General features: G+C 39.8%; 1 protein-coding gene across 1 annotated transcript in view; it reads left to right on the top strand.

The window, feature by feature from the left end:
- SHROOM4 (shroom family member 4) overlaps window positions 1-21,645 on the top strand; it is a 273,867-nt gene that overhangs the window by 105,125 nt on the left and 147,097 nt on the right. Inside the window, exon 2 of the mRNA XM_025468625.3 lies at window positions 513-664. Coding sequence (XP_025324410.1) covers window positions 513-664 — 152 coding nt within the window. The remainder of the gene's footprint in view (window positions 1-512; window positions 665-21,645) is intronic.

Genomic DNA, 21,645 nt, shown 5'->3' with positions numbered 1-21,645 from the left:
CAGGTAATTGAGACAGAAAGATGTTAGGTAGTTTGCTCAGAGTCATTCAGCTGGAAGTCCTAGAACCAAGATTCAAACTCAAATTTATCAGACTTCAAAGGCTGCCCAAAGATAGGAAAGGACTTGTCAAAGGTCATTTTGCTGGAGCCTAGCTCTTCTGGCTCTAATTTCTGTTCATGTTTTGCTATGCCATGATGCTACTTCAGGTCACACTATCCTGTTCTTTCTAAATATCATTCTCATTTAGAAGTGCTTATCTCCCCAGATGGATGTGGATTCCTCCAGAGTGAAGATTGCATTATTTCTGTATTGCCTCCTTCCCCAAAGGTTTGCCCAAGCTTTGCCTTCAGTAAAGAATAGCTTGCAGTCAGCTTCTAAGCAATCTCCCAGGGCTTCCTGGAGCCATCTCCCAGTACTACTTGTGGCTCAGAGGTTGGGAGGAACCAGAAAGTAGAATTTTAGGTAAGGAGTCATCTCACCACTTGTTTTCTGTTTTGTTCTCTGCAACACAGATTGAAGATGGGGGCAAGGCAGCCTTGTCCCAGAAGATGAGGACTGGTGATGAGCTGGTGAATATCAATGGCACTCCATTGTATGGCTCCCGCCAAGAGGCCCTCATCCTCATCAAAGGCTCCTTTCGGATCCTCAAGCTGATTGTCAGGAGGTAAGGTACAGGGAGATTTGCTATAAGGAATGGGGGCCACTGAAACTGCTTGGTTGATACTAAAGCCTCAATAGAGTTATGTCTCTGTCAACACCATCAAAGAAAGAGGTGTTTCACATGAACAGAATTTTACAAACAACCAAAGCAGAATGACCTAGGTGAAAAGGTCTTTGGTTCAAATCCTGACACTATTACATATTACCTGTGTCACCCTGGTTACATTTATTTTATGTCTGCAAGACTCAGGCTTCTTATTTGCTTCTGAGAAAACTAAATGACTCAATATATATCCAGGGCCTACCTAACCTGGTGTTTTTGTCTCCTTCATAACAGGCTGCCACTGTTCAACCACATAGATTTATTTTTTTTCAAGTTTTTATTTAAATCAACCACATAGATTTAAAGAGACCCCTACTACCAGCCATGGTAGGCATTCTGGAAGCTGTGGCAAATTCTAAGATAGAAACCCTTCCCTTGGGGATTATACAGTCTAATGGAGAAAAGACACACCTGTGACAAATTAGCAATACATTTTTTGAAAAAAGCAATAAGGGAGATTTCACAGGGTGAAGAGTGATTGTCAAATGGATTGTTCAGACAGAAATTGCTACTAGAATTCAAGAGAAAGAGAGAGTTAACTACAGAAGACGTTGGTAGGGTAAGAATTCATAGAGAAAGTGGAATTTGAGCTAAAGGGTGGGTAGAATTGGCCAAATAAGGCATCCCGAGGAGAAAGGCATTCCAGATAAGTGGAGTGGCAGAAGCAGAAGAAAGCTAAGGACATATCTGGGCATAGTTATTCTGCTGCCATTACATGTCTGCTTATTGGTGAGCTTTCCATATGGCTTCTTTCATCTTGCTGCTGTATCTTTGCTCTGTGCCATTGGAGCTCCTACTTCTCCCTTCTATTAGTTTCCTTTATTCTATGCACATGCCTGAGCTTCTCAATCTTAATTATTTTTACTAGAAAAATTATTTTTAAAGCATCCTCACATCCCCTTCTGGCTAATACCCCATCTTTTTCCTATGTTCATACTTGGTCTCTCAAAAGGAGAGTCTCTACTCACTGTCTTCATCTACAATTTAGCTTTCCACCTATTGCAGTCTGAATTGGACCTTCATAAGCCCATTAAAACTACTGTGTCAAAAGCTACATATTACTTCCTAAATGTCAAAGTCAATGGATTATTCTCAGTCTTCACCATGTGTGACTAGTATATGGCACTTGACATTGTTGCTCTGGATTATGTTCTCTTTGAAACTCTCCTTTCTTGCTTGCAAGATACCCCCATTGTCTTGTTATTTTCCTACCTCTCTGTTCATTTTTTAAAACCAGGTTCTACTACCTGTTCTGCCTCTGATCATCCCTTAAATGTTGGTATTTTCCCTAGTTCCACTCTTTATAACTTGTTAACATACCATGGAGAATCTCATTCAGTTCCAGAGCTTCAATTATCACTTACATGTATCTATTCCTATATCTCTTGAGCCCCAGAACCCATATAGTCAATTTCCTACTGGACATTTAGACTTTAGATGTCTCAGAAGCATTTCAAGCACAATATGCTTAAAACCTAACATGTCCTCTTTTCTTCCAAGTGCCTCATCTCAGTGCCTGTGACCACCGTACCCTCAGTTTACCAAACCAGAAACACAGAAGCCATCTTTAATTCTTCTGCTGTTCTCATGCTTTACATCCAAGTGATTTAGCCTGAGACAATGCATAAGGGGAAAGGGTTTTAAGTTAGTAAGGGTCAGGTTACATAGGATCTCATTGAGTTATTGGATTACCTGCTGATACCTAAGATTAATCCATCCTTGCTCATGTATCTGGACAGGAAGTGACATGTTAAGTAATGCCTTATACAGTAGATACATTGCCACTGACTCAATCTTGAATGGCTCATGATTTAGGTTTTATTTATTTTTAAAAAAGATTTTATTTATCTATTCATGAGAGACACAGAAAGACAGGCAGAAACATAGGCAGAAGGAGAAGCAGGGACTCCATCCCAGGACCCTGGGATCACAACCTGAGCCAAGGGCTCAACCAGTGAGCCACTCAAGCATCCCATGATTTAGATTTTAAATAAGCGTTCTTGGAGAGGAAGCTTAGTAGTTTTTGCTTTAGAGTCAGATAGACCCATGTATGGCACTGCCTAGTTCTGTCACATTAAAGTAGTTCCATATAATGGCATTGTTGTGTTGATTCAGTGAGGCAAGGTATATAAAATGCCTTTCACTTACTGGATTCTCCAGGAATTTTATTCCCATTCTTTTCCCTGGGGTATAAAAGAAGCATAATTGGAGTAACCAAATATTACTAAATACTGAGAACATCAGAACTATAGTGTGCTTTGCAGCCTAACCTTCAATAGCACATGATTTGCAGAGAAACCATTAGGGGTAACAAAGATCTGAATGTGAAATAAAGGTCCCTGTGAGATACTGGTTACACAGAGATACTAGTACTTGGAGGGAGTGTAGACCCCATCCCTGGTGGCTTCTGAGCCAGTCATAAGAATGAGAGTATCTGGTTGTCATCTACTCATCCCTTGGTGAGCATCACATTCTCTTGGTTCCTACTATAGCAACATCTGCCACTACCAGTCACTTAGGGGTAGCTGTAAATGTGGCCTTAGAGATAGTAGGGCCTTTCAGCTTTCATGGTGTGGCAGGTCCTATGGCTCCCTGAACCTACAGTCTACCCTTCCAGGATGCCCCCATAGTACCTATTGGAGGAGGCTCTCAATGACATAATTTATTAGGTGATGCTGCCCTCTTGTGGAAAATTTAACCTTCACATATGGATTACCCCAGGAATGGTATCAAACATTTATTCCTTCTTTCATAGTCCAAATGATTCCTGAAATTTATGAAGGAGCTCTTACCACATAAATTAAATATGATCCCCGAAATTTAATATGTAGCCTAGTGTTTTACACTAATGTAGGCTTTGGTTTGAGTAAGCAATCAATTGGCAAAGATTCAACACTGAGCTTTAGGTCTGGACTCAAGTCCTTTGGGATGAGTATAATGAGAAAGAAGAACTTTAGAAGATCGCCTATTCTGAATAGCCATGCCAGCTCTTTCTCCTATATTGCCTTTTAGATAATGGTCAATTAAATCAGAAACCAGGGTGTTAACCCTCAACTCTTCTCACTTGCCCCAGCCCCCTTCAATCTAAGTAATTCCAAGTCTTCATGATTCTACTTGCTATAAACCTCTCTGCAGCCTTTGTCTTTATCCAATCACTCATGATTTCTTAACCAGAACTATTGTAGGAGTCTTTTCACTGGCTTCTCATCTCTTGGTCTCACCTCCTTCTTATCAATCCATTCTCTAAATAAGACATCTGATCATGTCACTTATCTATTTGGAAACAAAACAGGAGCAATAACCACATAATCATTTTGGTCCCATGAGATTTAGTTTATATTGATAGAAAATATAAACTATTTTTGGGTTTTTAAAAAATATTTTATTTGAGGGAGAGAGTGAGTGAAAGAGAGAGAAGGGGCAGGGGGAGGGGCAGAAGAAGAGGGAGAAGCAGACTCCCCACTGTGTAGGGAGCCTGACATGGAGCTTATTCCTAGAATTCTGGGATCATGACCTGAACTGAATGCAGAAACCCAACCGACTGAGCCACCCAGGCACCCTGAAGATACAAACAATTTAAGGATATTGTATTCGTGAAATATTTTTATACCCAAAAACTTTAAGAAAAACCTATTTGTAATACAGGAGGAAAAATTATAGAAATGTCTATATGGAAGACTCATACAATTTAACTATGAAAGATAAAGTAAACCAAAAAATAAGTTCTTAGAATATTTGAAAAACACAATTCATCAGATTTAATTAATATCAAAAATTATATTTGACTGACAGTGAATACACACTCCTTTCAAATAGAGAACACTTTGTAAATAATCATATGGTATACCACAAAGAAAATTTTTGCATACTTTTATAAGCAGAAATGATCCTGGACCTGTTGTCAGAAGATAATTTAAAACTTCTAACAAATTTAGAAACAAATCCAAACAAAAGTAAGTCTTCCACTGCTTTAATATTTCAGAACACATTTATATGCAAGTATTAGTCAAAAGAAACACTAGTAGGCTAATAAAAAGTAACAAAAATGAGATCACGACTTGTCAAAACGTTAAGAGCAATATTCAGAAGTAAATTCATAATCTTAAATATTTCATTATTAAAAATGAAGAATGAAATTATATGATTAAGAATCCAATATAATATGAAACCAAGGGGTGTGTTGTTTTTATGGGGAGATGAATTAAGTAGATAAGCCTCTAGCAAATTTAATTAAGAAAACAAAGATAAATTATAAATAAAATTTAAATGATAAATGGAATAGAACAACAAATACAATGAACTTTTCTTAAGTTATAGGAAACTACTATAATTGTACCTTAATATATTTGAAAATCTCAGCAAATTTTAAATATGAATAAAATGTTAAACACCAAACACTAGTAAGAAGTTCCAATCAAAATGGACCTGTAACTGTAGAAACATTGAAAATAATTATCAAAGAAAAACTTCCAAAAATACTTTAGGATGGAATGAGCACTGGGTGTTATTCTGTATGTTGGCAAATTGAACACCAATAAAAAATAAATTTATTATTTAAAAAAGAAAACAAAAATACTTTAGGGCCAGATTTTTTAAAAAGAATTTATTTATTTATGAGAGACACAGAGAAAGGAAAGACCTAGACAGAAGGGGAAGCAGGCTCCCTGCCTGATGTGGGACTCGATCCCAGAACCTTGAGATCATGCCGTGAGCCAAAGGCAGACGCTCAACCACTTAGCCACCCAGGTGTCCCAGGACCAGATATTTTTTTATCGGTGAGTTCTTTCAAATTTTCTAGGAATACCCACATTGTTACAGAATTGAAAATCTTAGAGTTATTCACATTGATTTTGAAACTAGCATCATTCTGATACCAGTATCCAACAGACTATTCCAAAGAGAATATTCTCTTCGGTTTGTGAACTTATTTTTTTTTTATATTTGTTTTTATTGAAGTTCAGTTTGCCAACATATAGTATAACACCCAGTGCTCATCGCATCAAGTGCCCTCCTCAGTGCCTGTCACCAGTTACACCAACGCCCTGCCACCTCCCCTTCTGCAACCCTTTGTTCCTTTCCCAGAGTTAGGGATATATGTATATATACATATATACATATATACAACATCTTCTTTATCCATTCATCTTTTGATGGACACTGAAGCTCCTTTCACAGTTGGTCTATTGTGGACATTGCTGCTATGAACATTGGGGTGCAGGTGTCCTGGTGTTTCACAACATCAGTATCTTTGGAGTAAATCCCCAGTAGTGCAATTGTGGGGTTGTAGGGTAGCTCTATTTCTAACTCTTTGAGGAACCTCCACACTGTTTTCCAGAGTGGCTGTACCAGTTTGCATTCCCACCAACAGTGCAAGAGGGTTCCCCCTTTTCCACATTCTCTCCAACATCTGTTTCCCATCTTGTTAATTTTCACAATTCTCGCTGATGTGAGGTGGTAGCTCATGGTTTTGATTTGTATTTCCCTAATGACAAGTGATGTGGAGCACTGTCCCATGTGCTTGTTGGCCATGTGTATGTCTTCTTTGGTGAAATTTATATTCATGTCTACAGCCCATTTCATGATTGGATTGTTTGTTTCTTGGGTGTTGAGATTAATAAGTTCTTTGTAGATCTTGGATACTAGCCCTTTATCTGATATGTCACTTGGAAATATCTTCTTCCATTCTGTAGGCTGCCTTTTAGTTTTGTTGACTGTTTCTTTTACTGTGCAGAAGCTTTTTATCCTGATTAAGTCTCAGTAGTTCATTTTTACTTTTGTTTCCTTTGCCTTCATAGATGTATCTTGCAAGAAGTTGCTGTGGCCAAGTTCAAAAAAGGTGTCGCCTGTGTTCTCCTCTAGGATTTTGATGGATTCTTGCCTCACATTTAGATCTTTCAACCACTTTGAGTTTATCTTTGTGTATGGTGTCAGAGAATGGTGTAGTTTCATTCTTCTGCACATGGCTGTCCAAATTTCCCAAAAGCATTTATTATAGAGAGTGTCCTTTTTCCAGTGGATAGTCTTTCCTGCTTTGTCAAATATTAGTTGACGATAGAGTTGAGGGCCCATTTCTGGGTTCTCTATTCTGTTCCATTGATATATGTGTTTTTGTGCCAATACCACACTGTCTTGATGATCACAGCTTTGTAGTACAACTTGAAATCTGGCATTGTGATGCCCCCAGCTCTGGTTTTCTTTTTCAATATTCTCCGGGCTATTCAGGATCATTTCTGATTTCACACAAATCTTAAGATTATTTGTTCCAAGTCTGTGAAGAAAGTCCATGATATTTTGATAGGAATTGCATTGAATGTGTAAATTGCCTGACGTAGCATAGACATTTTCATAATATTAATTCTTCCAATCCATGACCATGGAATGTTTTCCATCTCTTGGTGTCTTCCTCAATTTTCAGAAGTGTTCTGTAGTTTTTAGGGTATAGATCCTTTACCTCTTTGGTTAGATTTATTCCTAGGTATCCTATGCTTTTGGGTGCAATTGTAATTGGGATTGATTCCTTAGTTTCACTTTTTCAGCCTCATTGTTAGTGTTTAGAAATGCCACTGGTTTCTGAGCATTGATTTTGTATCCTGCCACACTGCCGAATTGCTGTATGAGTTCTAGCAATCTTGGGTGGAGTCTTTTGGGTTTTCTATGTAGAGTATCATGTCATCTGTGAAGAGGGAGAGTTTAACTTCTTCTTTGACCATTTGAATGCCTTTTATTTATTTATTTTTTGTTGTTGTCTCATTGCTGAGGCTAGGACTTCTAGTAGTACGTTGTGTTCCTGATTTTAGGGGAAAGGCTTTCAGTTTTTCCCCACTTAGAATGATATTCGCTGTGAGTTTTTCATAAATGGCTTTTATGGTATTGAGGAATATTCCCTCTATCCCTACACTCTGAAGAGTTATAATCAGGAATGGATGCTGTATTTTGTCAAATGCTTTCTTTGCATCTTTGCATTTGAGAGGATCATACGGTTCTTGTTTTTTTCTTTTGTTGTTGTAATCTGTCATGTTGATTGTTTTATGAGTGTTGAACCAACCTTGCATCCCAGGGACAAATCCCAATTGGTCATGGTGAATAATCTTCTTAATGTACTGTTGGATCCTATCTTGTTGAAAATTTTTGCATCTGTGTTCATCAGGGATATTGGCCTGTATTTCTCCTTTTTGGTGGGGTCTTTGGTTTTGGAAGTAATGCTGGCCTCATAAAACAAGTTTTGAAATATTTCATCCGTTTCTATCTTTCAGAGCACCTTTAGTAGAATAGGTATTGTTTCTTCTTTAAACATTTGATAAGATTTCCCTGGGAATCCATCTGGCCCTAGAAATTTCTGTCTTGTGTGGTTTTCGATGACTGCTTCAATTTCCTTGCTGGTTATTGGCCTTTTCAGGTTTTCTATTTCTTCCTGTTCCAGTTCTGGTAATTTGTGGTTTTCCGTAAATGCACCTATTTCTTCTAGGTTCCTAATTTGTTTGCATATAGCTGCTCATAATTCCTTTTTTAAGATCATTTGTATTTCCTTGGTATTGGTTGTGATCTCTCATCTTTCATTTGTGATTTTGTTAATTTGAGTCTTTTTTCTTGTTAATAAGACTGGCTAATGGTTTATCTATCTTATTAATTCTTTCAAAAAACCAACTCCTGGTTTTGTTGATCTCTTCTACAGTTCTTCTGGTCTCTATTACACTGAGTTCTGCTTGAATCTTTATTATCTCTCATCTTCTGCTTAGTGTAGGCTTTACTTGCTGTTCTTTTTCCAATTCCTTTAGGTGCAAGGTTAGCTTGTGTATTTGAGGTTTTTTCCAATTTTTTGAGGGATGCTTGTATTGCGATGTATTTCCCTCTTAGAACCGCTTTTGCTGTATCCTAAAGATTTTGAATGGCTGTATCTTCATTTTCATTAGTTTCCATGAATCTTTTTAATTCCTCTCTAATTTCCTGGTTGACCCTTTCATCTTTTAGCAGGATGCTCTTTAGCCTCCACGTGTTTGAGTTTCTTCCAAATTTCTTCTTGTGATTGAGTTCAAGTTTCAAAGCATTATGGTCTGAAAATATGCAGGGTCCAATCCCAATCTTTTGGTATCGGTTAAGACCTGATTTGTGACCCAGTATGTGGTCTATTCTGGAGAAAGTTCCATGTTTACTTGAGAAGAATCTGTATTCAGTTGTGTTCAGATGGAAAGTTCTGTATATATCTGTGAAATATATTTGGTCCAATGTATCATTTAAGGCCCTTGTTTCTATGGAGATGTTGTGTTTAGAAGATCTGTCATTTACAGAAAGCGCCGTGTTGAAGTCTCCTACTATTAGTGTATTATTATCTAAGTATGTCTTTACTGTGGTTATTAATTGATTGATATCCTTTGCAGCTCCCATATTAGGGGCATTAATAGTCATGATTGTTAGGTCTTTTTATTAGATAGATCTTTTAAGTATGATATAGTGTCCCTCTTCATCTCTTACTACAGTCTTTGGGATAAACTTCAGTTTATCTGATATGAGTATTGCTACCCCAGCTTTCTTTTAAGGACCATTTGAATGGTAAATGGTTCTACAGCCTTTCATTTTCAGGCTGGAAGTGTCCTTAGGTCTAAAATGAGTCTCTTGTGGACAGCATATAGATGGATCTTGCTTCTTTATCCAGTCCGATACCCCACATCTTCTGATGGATCATTTACCCATTCATGTTCAAAGCAATTATTGAAAGATATGAATTTAGTGTCATCGTATTTCCTATTCAGTCCCTGTTTTGTGGATTGTTTCTTTGTGCTTCCTCTTTCTTTTACAGGGTCCCCCTTAATATTTCTTGCAGAGCTGCTTTGGTGGTCATGTTTTCTTTCTGTTTCTGCCTATCTAGTAAGCTCTTTCTCTCTCCTATTCTGAATGACAGCCTTGCTGGATTAAGTATTCTTGGTTGCGTGCTCTTCTCACTTAGGACCCTGAATATATCGTGCCAGTGCTTTCTGGCCTGCTAAAGCTCTGTGGAGAGGTTTTCTGTTAATCTGATATTTCTCGCCTATAGGTTAAGAATCTCTCATCTCACACTGCTTTAAGAATTTTCTTGTTATCTTTGATATTTGCAAGTTTCACTATTAAATTTTGAGGTGTGAATGGTTTTTATTGATTTTGTGTATGGCGGGGGGAGTCCTCTCTATCTCTTGGATCTGAATGCCTGTTTCCTTCCCCAGATTAGGGAAGTTCTCAGCTATGATTTGTTCAAATATACTTTGTGGTCCTCTCTCTCTTTCAGCCTCTTCTGGAATCCCAGTTAGACATAAATTCTTCCTTCTTAAGCTATCATTTATTTCCCTAAGCCTTTCCTCATGGTCTCTTAATGGTTTTGCTCTTTTTTCGTCAGCTTCCTTCCTTGTCTTTTATGCCACTCACTCTCTCTTCCACCTCATTAATCCTTGCAGTTAGGACAACCAATTTGTATTGCATCTCCTTTCATCTATTTTTAATTTTGGCCTGATTATATCTCAATTCTGCAGTAACAAAGTCTCTAGAGTCCTTTATGGTTTTTTCCAGAGCCACCAGTAGCTTTAAAATTGTACTTCTTAATTGACTTTCTGACATCACATTGAAATCCAAATTCTGTAACTCTGTGGCAGAGTGTACTGTTCCCAGTTCTTCCTTTTGTGGTGAATTGTTTTTTCTAGTCATTTTGTCTGTTACAGAGTGGTTGTTTGAATGGGCTGAGTCAAAAATACCAACCACAACCTAAGTAAAATACACCCTAGATGGGTCAGAGACGAGAAAATAAAAGAAAAAGAAGCACAGAACAAAATAAAACAAAGGGACCACTAAAGTGAAAAACAAATTTTAAAACTAAAGTGAAAAACAAAAGTAAAAAAAAGTAAAAATAAAAGCCAAAAACCACAAAGAAGAATAGAAAAGAAAAAAGTAAAAAAAGAGGAAAAAGAGAAAAAAGGGGGGATAGTAGAAAAAGGGGGGATAGCAGTGGTGAAGAAGTGATAGTGGAGAGAAAATATAGTCTACCCGAGGGGTTCTGGAGGGTTATCCTCTGGGTTCTAAGTGTATTTTGTTCTGTATGTTAGAAGATGCTCAATCCCAAATTTATATAAACCAGTAATACTTATACAAAGCTCCAACATTGACCATCAAAACATAAACAATATAAAAGAAGGGGGCAGAATGGGAAGGAAGCTAGAATATAATCTCACAGAATGAACCAGCATGGTATTCCACTATACCCTGGGTGTATGTTGGTCATGTTTTAGAAGGTATTAACTTCCACCATTGTAGAACAAAATGAGGCAGAGAAAACAAACAACACAAAACAAAAACCCATATCTCGTATATCTCCCAAAATTAAATTGAATACTTTGAAGGGAATCCAGAAGTGAAAAATATATCTAAGACATGTAATTGTAGATATATGAAGGTCAAAAAGGAAAAAACTTAAAAATGAAAGAGCTGGAAAAATACTGGTGGGAAAAAATATTGGAAATTTTTAGTCTAATATAAAAAAGAGTCATAATGGAAAATGGAAACTATAAGAAAAAAAGGGACCTTCTAGTTCTATATACTATTTTCCCTCGGTCCTGGAGCTATCCAGCACTGCTTGGTCAATAAACTTGCTCTTCCCTTGTTCTTCCAGCTGGTCTTCTGGGGGAGGGATCTGCTGTGATAATTCTCAGGTGTCTGTACCTGGGTGGAGATGCCCCGCCCCTTGCCAGGTCTGGGCTCAGTATGACCTGTTTATCCTGTGAGGCCTTTGTTCCCTGGCGGCCCGCCCCTCCCAGACACACTGTGAAACAAAGAGGATAAACAACAATGGCTGCAGCCAGATTTCCAGCTCTGGAGTCAAGCTCCCCATGAGTAACTAACCACAGTCTCACAGTCTGCACTGGCCTAGATGCTCCTGGGGACAGGCACGGGTGCACTGATCTGCACAGCTTGCCGGGCGCCCAGCAGCAGGAGAGTTCTTGCTTTCCTGTGCTCTCCCCTCTACCGCCTGTCCCAGGGAGAATGCAGGATTGCCAGCTTTGTCAGCTTGGGTGCTCTGGGATCTGGGGCCCTATTCTGCTGGACCCATAGTCCTGGGGACTCCCTCTCCTGAAGGGAGTGGGACACAGCCAATTCCATTCGGAGCTGAGCTCTAGGGTAAAGGGAGCTTCTGAGCTGGCCCACCTAACCAACTGGCTTCTCCCATATGCCCTGGAGTGCTGTGGCACTGCAGCCCTTTACCAATACCGGACCATGGTTTGTGGTGTTTTCCCCTAGATGCCCTTCCTCTTATAGGGACTCCAGGAATCTTGAGACTTCATTGGCTCTAGTGTGATTCTCCCTGATTTCCCTGCTAAGCTTTTTTCCAAGAGGGAAAACTCCTGCATGGAATTTTTTTTAATAAAATAATTTTTTATTGGTGTTCAATTTACCAACATACAGAATAACACCCAGTGCTCATCCCGTCAAGTGTCCCCCTCAGTGCCCGTCACCCACTCTCCCCCACCCCCTGCCCTCCTCCCCTTCCACCACCCCTAGTTCGTTTACCAGAGTTAGGAGTCTTTATGTTCTGTCTCCCTTTCTGATATTTCCCACACATTTCTTTTCCCTTCCCTTATATTCCCTTTCACTATTATTTATATTCCCCAAATGAATGAGAACATACATGTTTGTCCTTATACGATTGACTTACTTCACTCAGCATAATACCCTCCAGTTCCATCCACGTTGAAGCAAATGGTGGGTATTTGTCGTTTCTAATGCCTGAGTAATATTCCATTGTATACATAAACCACATTTTCTTTATCCATTCATCTTTCAATGGACACTGAGGCTCCTTCCACAGTTTGGCTATTGTGGCCATTGCTGCTAGAAACATCGGGGTGCAGGTGTCCTTGCATTTCATTGCATCTGAATCTTTGGGGTAAATCCCCAACAGTGCAATTGCTGGGTCATAGGGCAGGTCTATTTTTAACTCTTTGAGGAACCTCCACACAGTTTTCCAGAGTGGCTGCACCAGTTCACATTCCCACCAACAGTGTAAGAGGGTTCCCTTTTCTCCGCATCCTCTCCAACATTTGTGGTTTCCTGCCTTGTTAATTTTCCCCATTCTCACTGGTGTGAGGTGGTATCTCATTGTGGTTTTGATTTGTATTTCCCTGATGGCAAGTGATGCAGAGCATTTTCTCATGTGCATGTTGGTCATGTCTATGTCTTCCTCTGTGAGATTTCTCTTCATGTCTTTTGCCCATTTCATGATTGGATTATTTGTTTCTTTGGTGTTGAGTTGAATAAGTTCTTTATAGATCTTGGAAACTAGCCCTTTATCTGATAGGTCATTTGCAAATATCTTCTCCCATTCTGTAGGTTGTCTTTTAGTTTTGTTGACTGTATCCTTTGCTGTGCAAAAGCTTCTTATCTTGATGAAGTCCCAATAGTTCATTTTTGCTTTTGTTTCTTTTGCCTTCGTGGATGTATCTTGCAAGAAGTTACTGTGGCCGAGTTCAAAAAGGGTGTTGCCTGTGTTCTCCTCTAGGATTTTGATGGAATCTTGTCTCACATTTAGATCTTTCATCCATTTTGAGTTTATCTTTGTGTATGATGAAAGAGAGTGGTCTAGTTTCATTCTTCTGCATGTGGATGTCCAATTTTCCCAGCACCATTTACTGAAGAGACTGTCTTTCTTCCAATGGATAGTCTTTCCTCCTTCATCCAATATTAGTTGGCCATAAAGTTGAGGGTCCACTTCTGGGTTCTCTATTCTGTTCCATTGATCTATGTGTCTGTTTTTGTGCCAGTACCACACTGTCTTGATGGCCACAGCCTTGCAGTACAACCTGAAATCTGGCATTGTGATGCCCCCAGATATGGTTTTCTTTTTTAAAATTCCCTTGGCTATTTGGGGTCTTTTCTGATTCCACACAAATCTTAAAATAATTTGTTCCAACTCTCTGAAGAGAGTCCATGGTATTTTGATAGGGATTGCATTAAACGTGTAAATTGCCCTGGGCAACATTGACATTTTCACAATATTAATTCTGCCAATCCATGAGCTTGGAATACTTTTCCATCTCTTTGTGTCTTCCTCAATTTCTTTCAGAACGGTTCTATAGTTTTTAGGGTATAGATCCTTTACCGCTTTGGTGAGGTTTATTCCTAGGTATCTTATGCTTTTGGGTGCAGTTGTAAATGGGATTGACTCCTTAATTTCTCTTTCTTCAGTCTCATTGTTAGTGTATAGAAATGCCACTGATTTCTAGGCATTGATTTTGTATCCTGCCACGCTACCGAATTGGTGTATGAGTTCTAGCAATCTTGGGGTGGAGGCTTTTGGGTTTTCTATGTAGATTATCATGTCATCGGCGAAGAGGGAGAGTTTGACTTCTTCTTTGCCAATTTGAATGCCTTTAATGTCTTTTTTGTCTGATTGCTGAGGCTAGGACTTCCAGTACTATGTTGAATAGCAGTGGTGAGAGTGGACATCCCTGTCTTGTTCCTGATCTTAGGGGAAAGGCTCCCAGTGCTTCCCCATTGAGAATTATATTTGCTGTGGGGTTTTCGTAGATGGCTTTTAAGATGTCGAGGAATGTTCCCTCTATCCCTACACTCTGAAGAGTTTTGATCAGAAATGGATGCTGTATTTTGTCAAATGCTTTCTCTGCGTCTAATGAGAGGATCATATGGTTCTTGGTTTTTCTCTTGCTGATATGATGAATCACATTGATTGTTTTACGAGTGTTGAACCAGCCTTGTGTCCCGGGGATAAATCCTACTTGGTCATGGTGAATAATTTTCTTAATGTGCTGTTGGATCCTATTGGCTAGTATCTTGTTGAGAATTTTTGCATCCATGTTCATCAGGGATATTGGTCTGTAATTCTCCTTTTTGGTGGGGGTTTTGTCTGGTTTTGGAATTAAGGTGATTCTGGCCTCATAGAATGAATTTGGAAGTACTCTATCTCTTTCTATCTTTCCAAACAGCTTTAGTAGAATAGGTATGATTTCTTCTTTAAACGTTTGATAGAATTCCCCTGGGAAGCCATCTGGCCCTGGACTCTTGTGTCTTGGGAGGTTTTTAATGACTGCTTCAATTTCCTCCCTGGTTATTGGCCTGTTAAAGTTTTCTATTTCTTCCTGTTCCAATTTGGTAGTTTGTGGGTTTCCAGGAATGCGTCCATTTCTTCTAGATTGCCTAATTTATTGGGGTTCATAATGTTTTTAAAATCATTTTTATTTCCTTGGTGTTGGTAGTGATCTCTCCTTTCTCATTCATGATTCTATTAATTTGAGTCTTCTCGGAGGGAGGGGCAAGATGGCGGAAGAGTAGGGTCCCCAAATCACCTGTCTCCCCCAAATTAACTAGAAAATCTTCAAATTATCCTGAAAATCTATGAATTCGGCCTGAGAATTAAAGAGAGAACAGCTGGAATGCTACAGTGAGAAGAGTTCGCGCTTCTATCAAGGTAGGAAGACGGGAAAAAGAAATAAAGCAACAAAGTATCTAAGGGGGAGGGGCCCCGGGTGGAGCAGGGCTGAGGCCGGGGCGAGTGTCCCCAGAACAGGAGAGCCCTGTCCTGGAGACACAGGAGCTGCACCAACCTTCCCAGGCGGAAAGGGCCTCCCAGGGAGTTGGAGCAGGACCCAGGAGGGCGAGGATGCCCTCAGGTTCCCTGGGACAGTAACAGAGCAACTGCGCGCCCAGGAGAGTGCACCGAGCTCCCTAAGGGCTGCAGCGCGCACGGCGGGACCCGGAGCAGCTCGGAGGGGCTCGGGCGGGGGCTCCGCGGAGGGGGCTGCACGGCCGGGAGCGCGAATCCAACAGTGCAGACCAGGAGCGCAGGGTGCCGGGACACAGCCCAGGATCCAGCCTCTCCCCAGGACAGGCAGAGTCCCGGAGGGCCCAGGACAGCAAGGACACTCCTGCCCCGAGCTGAGCAGATCAGCGGCCCTGCCCCGGAGCCTCCAGGCCCTGCAGACGGAGAGCTCCGGAGTTCCTGCGGGGGCTGAATCCAGGTTTCCAGAGCTGGCCCCGCCACTGGGGCTGTTGCTCCTGGGGCCTGACGGGGTAAACAACCCCCACTGAGCCCTGTACCAGGCAGGGGCACAGCAGGTCCCCCAACTGCTAACACCTGGATATCAGCACAACAGTCCCCTCCCCCAGAAGACCAGCTAGACGGACAATTTCCAGGGGAAGTCAAGGGACTTAAAGTACACAGAATCAGAAGATACTCCCCGTGGTTCTTTTTTTCTTTCTTTCTTTCTTTTTTTTTTGTTGTTGTTTTGTTTTGTTTTGTTTTGCTTTTTGATTTGTTTCCTTCCCCCACCCCCTTTTTTTCCTTTCTTTCTTTTTCTTTCTACTTTTCTTATTTTTTTTTTCGTTTTTTTCTTCCTTTTTTTTCCTCTTTCTCTTTTCTTTGCTTCTTTCTCTCCTCTCTCTCTTTTTCTCCTTTTCCCAATACAACTTGCTTTTGGCCACTCTGCACTGAGCAAAATGACTAGAAGGAAAACCTCACCTCAAAAGAATCAGAAACAGTCCTCTCTCCCACAGAATTACAAAATCTGGATTACAATTCAATGTCAGAAAGCCAATTCAGAAGCACTATCATACAGCTACTGGTGGCTCTAGAAAAAAGCATAAAGGACTCAAGAGACTTCATGACTGCAGAATTTAGAGCTAATCAGGCAGAAATTAAAAATCAATTGAATGAGATGCAATCCAAACTAGAAGTCCTAACAACGAGGGTTAATGAGGTGGAAGAACGAGTGAGTGACATAGAAGACAAGTTGATAGCAAAGAGGGAAACTGAGGAAAAAAGAGACAAACAGTTAAAAGACCATGAAGATAGATTAAGGGAAATAAACGACAGCCTGAGGAAGAAAAACTTAAGTTTAATTGGTGTTCCCGAGGGCGCCGATAGGGACAGAGGGCCAGAATATGTATTTGAACAAATTCTAGCTGAAAACTTTCCTAATCTGGGAAGGGAAACAGGCATTCAGATCCAGGAAATAGAGAGATTCCCACTCTAAAATCAATAAAAACCGTTCAACACCTTGACATTTAATAGTGAAGCTTGTAAATACCAAAGATAAAGAGAAGATCCTTAAAGCAGCAAGAGACAAGAAATCCCTGACTTTTATGGGGAGGAATATTAGGGTAACAGCAGACATCTCCACAGAGGCCTGGCAGGTCAGAAAGGGCTGGCAGGATATATTCAGGGTCCTAAATGAGAAGAACATGCAACCAAGAATACTTTATCCAGCAAGGCTCTCATTCAGAATGGAAGGAGAGATAAAGAGATTCCAAAACAGGCAGGAACTGAAAGAATATGTGACCTCCAAACCAGCTCTGCAAGAAATTTTAACAGGGACTCTTAAAATTCCCCTTTAAGAAGAAGTTCAGTGGAACAATGCACAAAAACAAGGACTGAATAGATATCATGATGACACTAAACTCATATCTGTCAATAGTAACTCTGAACGTGAATGGGCTTAATGACCCCATCAAAAGGCGCAGGGTTTCAGACTGGATAAAAAAGGAGGACCCATCTATTTGCTGTCTACAAGAGACTCATTTTAGACAGAAGGACACCTACAGCCTGAAAATAAAAGGTTGGAGAACCATTTACCATTCAAATGGTCTCCAAAAGAAAGCAGGGGTAGCCATCCTTATATCAGATAAACTAAAATTTACCCTGAACACTGTAGTGAGAGATGAAGAGGGACACTATATTATATTAAAGGATATATCCAACAAGAAGACTTAACAATCCTCAATATATATGCCCCGAATGTGGGAGCTGCCAAATATATAAATCAATTATTAACCAAAGTGAAGAAATACTTAGATAATAATACACTTATACTTGGTGACTTCAATCTAGCTCTTTCTACCCTCAATAGGTCTTCTAGGCACAATATATCCAAAGAAACGAGAGCTTTAAATGGTACACTGGACCAGATGGATTTCACAGATATCTGCAGAACTTTACATCCAAACTCAACTGAATACACATTCTTCTCAAGTGCACATGGAACTTTCTCCAGAATAGACCATACACTGGGTCACAAATCGGGCCTGAACCAATACCAAAAGATTGGGATCGTCCCCTGCATATTCTCAGACCATAATGCCTTGAAATTAGAACTAAATCACAACAAGAAGTTTGGAAGGACCTCAAACACGTGGAGGTTAAGGACCATCCTGCTAAAAGATGAAAGGGTCAACCAGGAAATTAAGGAAGAAGTAAAAAGATTCATGGAAACTAATGAGAATGAAGATACAACCGTTCAAAATCTTTGGGATGCAGCAAAAGCAGTCCTAAGGGGGAAATACATCGCAATACAAGCATCCATTCCAAAACTGTAAAGAACTCAAATACAAAAGCTAACCTTACACATAAAGGAGCTAGAGAAAAAACAGCAAATGGATCCTACACCCAGGAGAAGCAGAGAGTTAATAAAGATTCAAGCAGAACTCAACGAAAACGAGACCAGAAGAACTGTGGAACAGATCAACAGAACCAGGAGTTGGTTCTTTGAAAGAATTAATAAGATAGATAAACCATTAGCCAGCCTTATTAAAAAGAAGAGAGAGAAGACTCAAATTAAGAAAATCATGAATGAGAAAGGAGAGATCACTACCAACACCAAGGAAATACAAACGATTTTAAAAACATATTATGAACAGCTATACGCCAAGAAATTAGGCAATCTAGAAGAAATGGACGCATTCCTGGAAAGCCACAAACTACCAAAACTGGAACAGGAAGAAATAGAAAACCTGAACAGGCCAATAACCAGGGAGGAAATTGAAGCAGTCATCAAAAACCTCCCAAGACACAAGAGTCCAGGGCCAGATGGCTTCCCAGGGGAATTCTATCAAACGTTTAAAGAAGAAATCATACCTATTCTACTAAAGCTGTTTGGAAAGATAGAAAGAGATGGAGTACTTCCAAATTCATTCTATGAGGCCAGAATCACCTTAATTCCAAAACCAGACAAAACCCCCACCAAAAAGGAGAATTACAGACCAATATCCCTGATGAACATGGATGCAAAAATTCTCAACAAGATACTAGCCAATAGGATCCAACAGCACATTAAGAAAATTATTCACCATGACCAAGTAGGATTTATCCCCGGGACACAAGGCTGGTTCAACACTCGTAAAACAATCAATGTGATTCATCATATCAGCAAGAGAAAAACCAAGAACCATATGATCCTCTCATTAGATGCAGAGAAAGCATTTGACAAAATACAGCATCCATTTCTGATCAAAACTCTTCAGAGTGTAGGGATAGAGGGAACATTCCTCGACATCTTAAAAGCCATCTACGAAAACCCCACAGCAAATATAATTCTCAATGGGGAAGCACTGGGAGCCTTTCCCCTAAGATCAGGAACAAGACAGGGATGTCCACTCTCACCACTGCTATTCAACATAGTACTGGAAGTCCTAGCCTCAGCAATCAGACAAAAAAGACATTAAAGGCATTCAAATTGGCAAAGAAGAAGTCAAACTCTCCCTCTTCGCCGATGACATGATAATCTACATAGAAAACCCAAAAGCCTCCACCCCAAGATTGCTAGAACTCATACACCAATTTGGTAGCGTGGCAGGATACAAAATCAATGCCCAGAAATCAGTGGCATTTCTATACACTAACAATGAACTGAAGAAAGAGAAATTAAGGAGTCAATCCCATTTACAATTGCACCCAAATGCATAAGATACCTAGGAATAAACCTAATCAAAGATGTAAAGGATCTATGCCCTCAAAACTATAGAACACTTCTGAAGGAAATTGAGGAAGACACAAAGAAATGGAAAAATATTCCATGCTCATGGATTTGCAGAATTAATATTGTGAAAATATCAATGTTTCCCAGGGCAATGTACACGTTTAATGCAATCCCTATCAAAATACCATGGACTTTCTTCAGAGAGTTAGAAGAAATTATTTTAAGATTTGTGTGGAATCAGAAAAGAACCCGAATAGCCAGGGGAATTTTAAAAAAGAAAACCATATCTGGGGGCATCACAATGCCAGATTTCAGGTTGTACTGCAAGGCTGTGGCCATCAAGACAGTGTGGTACTGGCACAAAAACAGACACATAGATCAATGGAACAGAATAGAAAATCCAGAAGTGGACCGTGAACTTTATGGCCAACTAATATTGGATGAAGGAGGAAAGACTATCCATCGGAAGAAAGACAGTCTCTTCAATAAATGGTGCTGGGAAAATTGGACATCCACATGCAGAAGAATGAAACTAGACCACTCTCTTTCACCATACACAAAGATAAACTCAAAATGGATGAAAGATCTAAATGTGAGACAAGATTCCATCAAAATCCTAGAGAAGAACACAGGCAACACCCTTTTTGAACTCGGCCACAGTAACTTCTTGCAAGATACATCCACGAAGGCAAAAGAAACAAAAGCAAAAATGAACTATTGGGACTTCATCAAGATAAGAAGCTTTTGCACAGCAAAGGATACAGTCAACAAAACTAAAAGACAACCTACAGAATGGGAGAAGATATTTGCAAATGACGTATCAGATAAAGGGCTAGATTCCAAGATATATAAAGAACTTCTTAAACTCAACACCAAAACAACAAACAGTCCAATCATGAAATGGGCAAAACACATGAAGAGAAATCTCACAGAGGAAGACATAGACATGGCCAACAAGCATATGAGAAAATGCTCTTCATCACTTGCCATCAGGGAAATACAAATCAAAATCACAATGAGATACCACCTCACACCAGTGAGAATGGGGAAAATTAACAAGGTAGGAAACAACAAATGTTGGAGAGGATGCGGAGAAAAGGGAACCCTCTTACACTGTTGGTGGGAATGTGAACTGGTGCAGCCACTCTGGAAAACTGTGTGGAGGTTCCTCAAAGAGTTAAAAATAGACCTTCCCTACGACCCAGCAATTGCACTGTTGGGGATTTACCCCGAAGATACAGATGCAATGAAACACCGGGACTCCTGCACCCTGATGTTTCTAGCAGCAATGGCCACAATAGCCAAACTGTGGAAGGAGCCTCAGTGTCCATCGAAAGATGAGTGTATAAAGAAGATGTGGTTTATGTATACAATGGAATATTACTCAGCCATTAGAAATGACAAATACAAAAAAAAAAAAAAAGAAAGAAAGAAATGACAAATACCCACCATTTGCTTCAACGTGGATGGAACTGGAGGGTATTATGCTGAGTGAAGTCAGTCAGTCGGAGAAGGACAAACAGTATATGTTCTCATTCATGTGGGGAATATAAATAATAGTGAAAGGGAATATAAGGGAAGGGAGAAGAAATGTGTGGGAAATATCAGAAAGGGAGACAACATAAAGACTCCTAACTCTGGGAAACGAACTAGGGGTGGTGGAAGGGGAGGAGGGCGGGGGGTGGGAGTGATTGGGTGTCGGGCAGTGGGGGTTATTCTGTATGTTGGTAAATTTAACACCAATAAAAAATAAAAAATATTTGAGTCTTCTCTCTCTTCTTTTTAATAAGGTTGGCTAATGGTTTATCTATCTTATTAATTCTTTTAAAGAACCAACTCCTGGTTCTGTTGATCTGTTCCACGGTTCTTCTGGTCTCGATTTCGTTGAGTTCTGCTCGAATTTTAATTAACTGTCTTCTTCTGTTGGGCGTGGGGTTCATCTGCTGTTTTTTCTCCAGCTCCTTTAGGTGTAAGGTTAGCTTTTGTATTTGAGTTCTTTCCAGTTTTTGAATGGATGCTTGTATTGCGATGTATTTCCCCCTTCGGACTGCTTTTGCTGCATACCAAAGATTTTGAACGGTTGTATCTTCATTCTCATTAGTTTCCATGAATCTTTTTACTTCTTCCTTAATTTCCTGGTTGACCCTTTCATCTTTTAGCAGG

This window comes from Canis lupus, chromosome X, assembly GCF_003254725.2.
Source record: "Canis lupus dingo isolate Sandy chromosome X, ASM325472v2, whole genome shotgun sequence".
In the NCBI taxonomy this organism is placed as follows: Eukaryota; Metazoa; Chordata; class Mammalia; order Carnivora; family Canidae; genus Canis; species Canis lupus.
The sequence above is the reverse complement of the archived record's forward strand: the minus strand, read 5'-3'. Positions and strand labels throughout refer to the sequence as shown.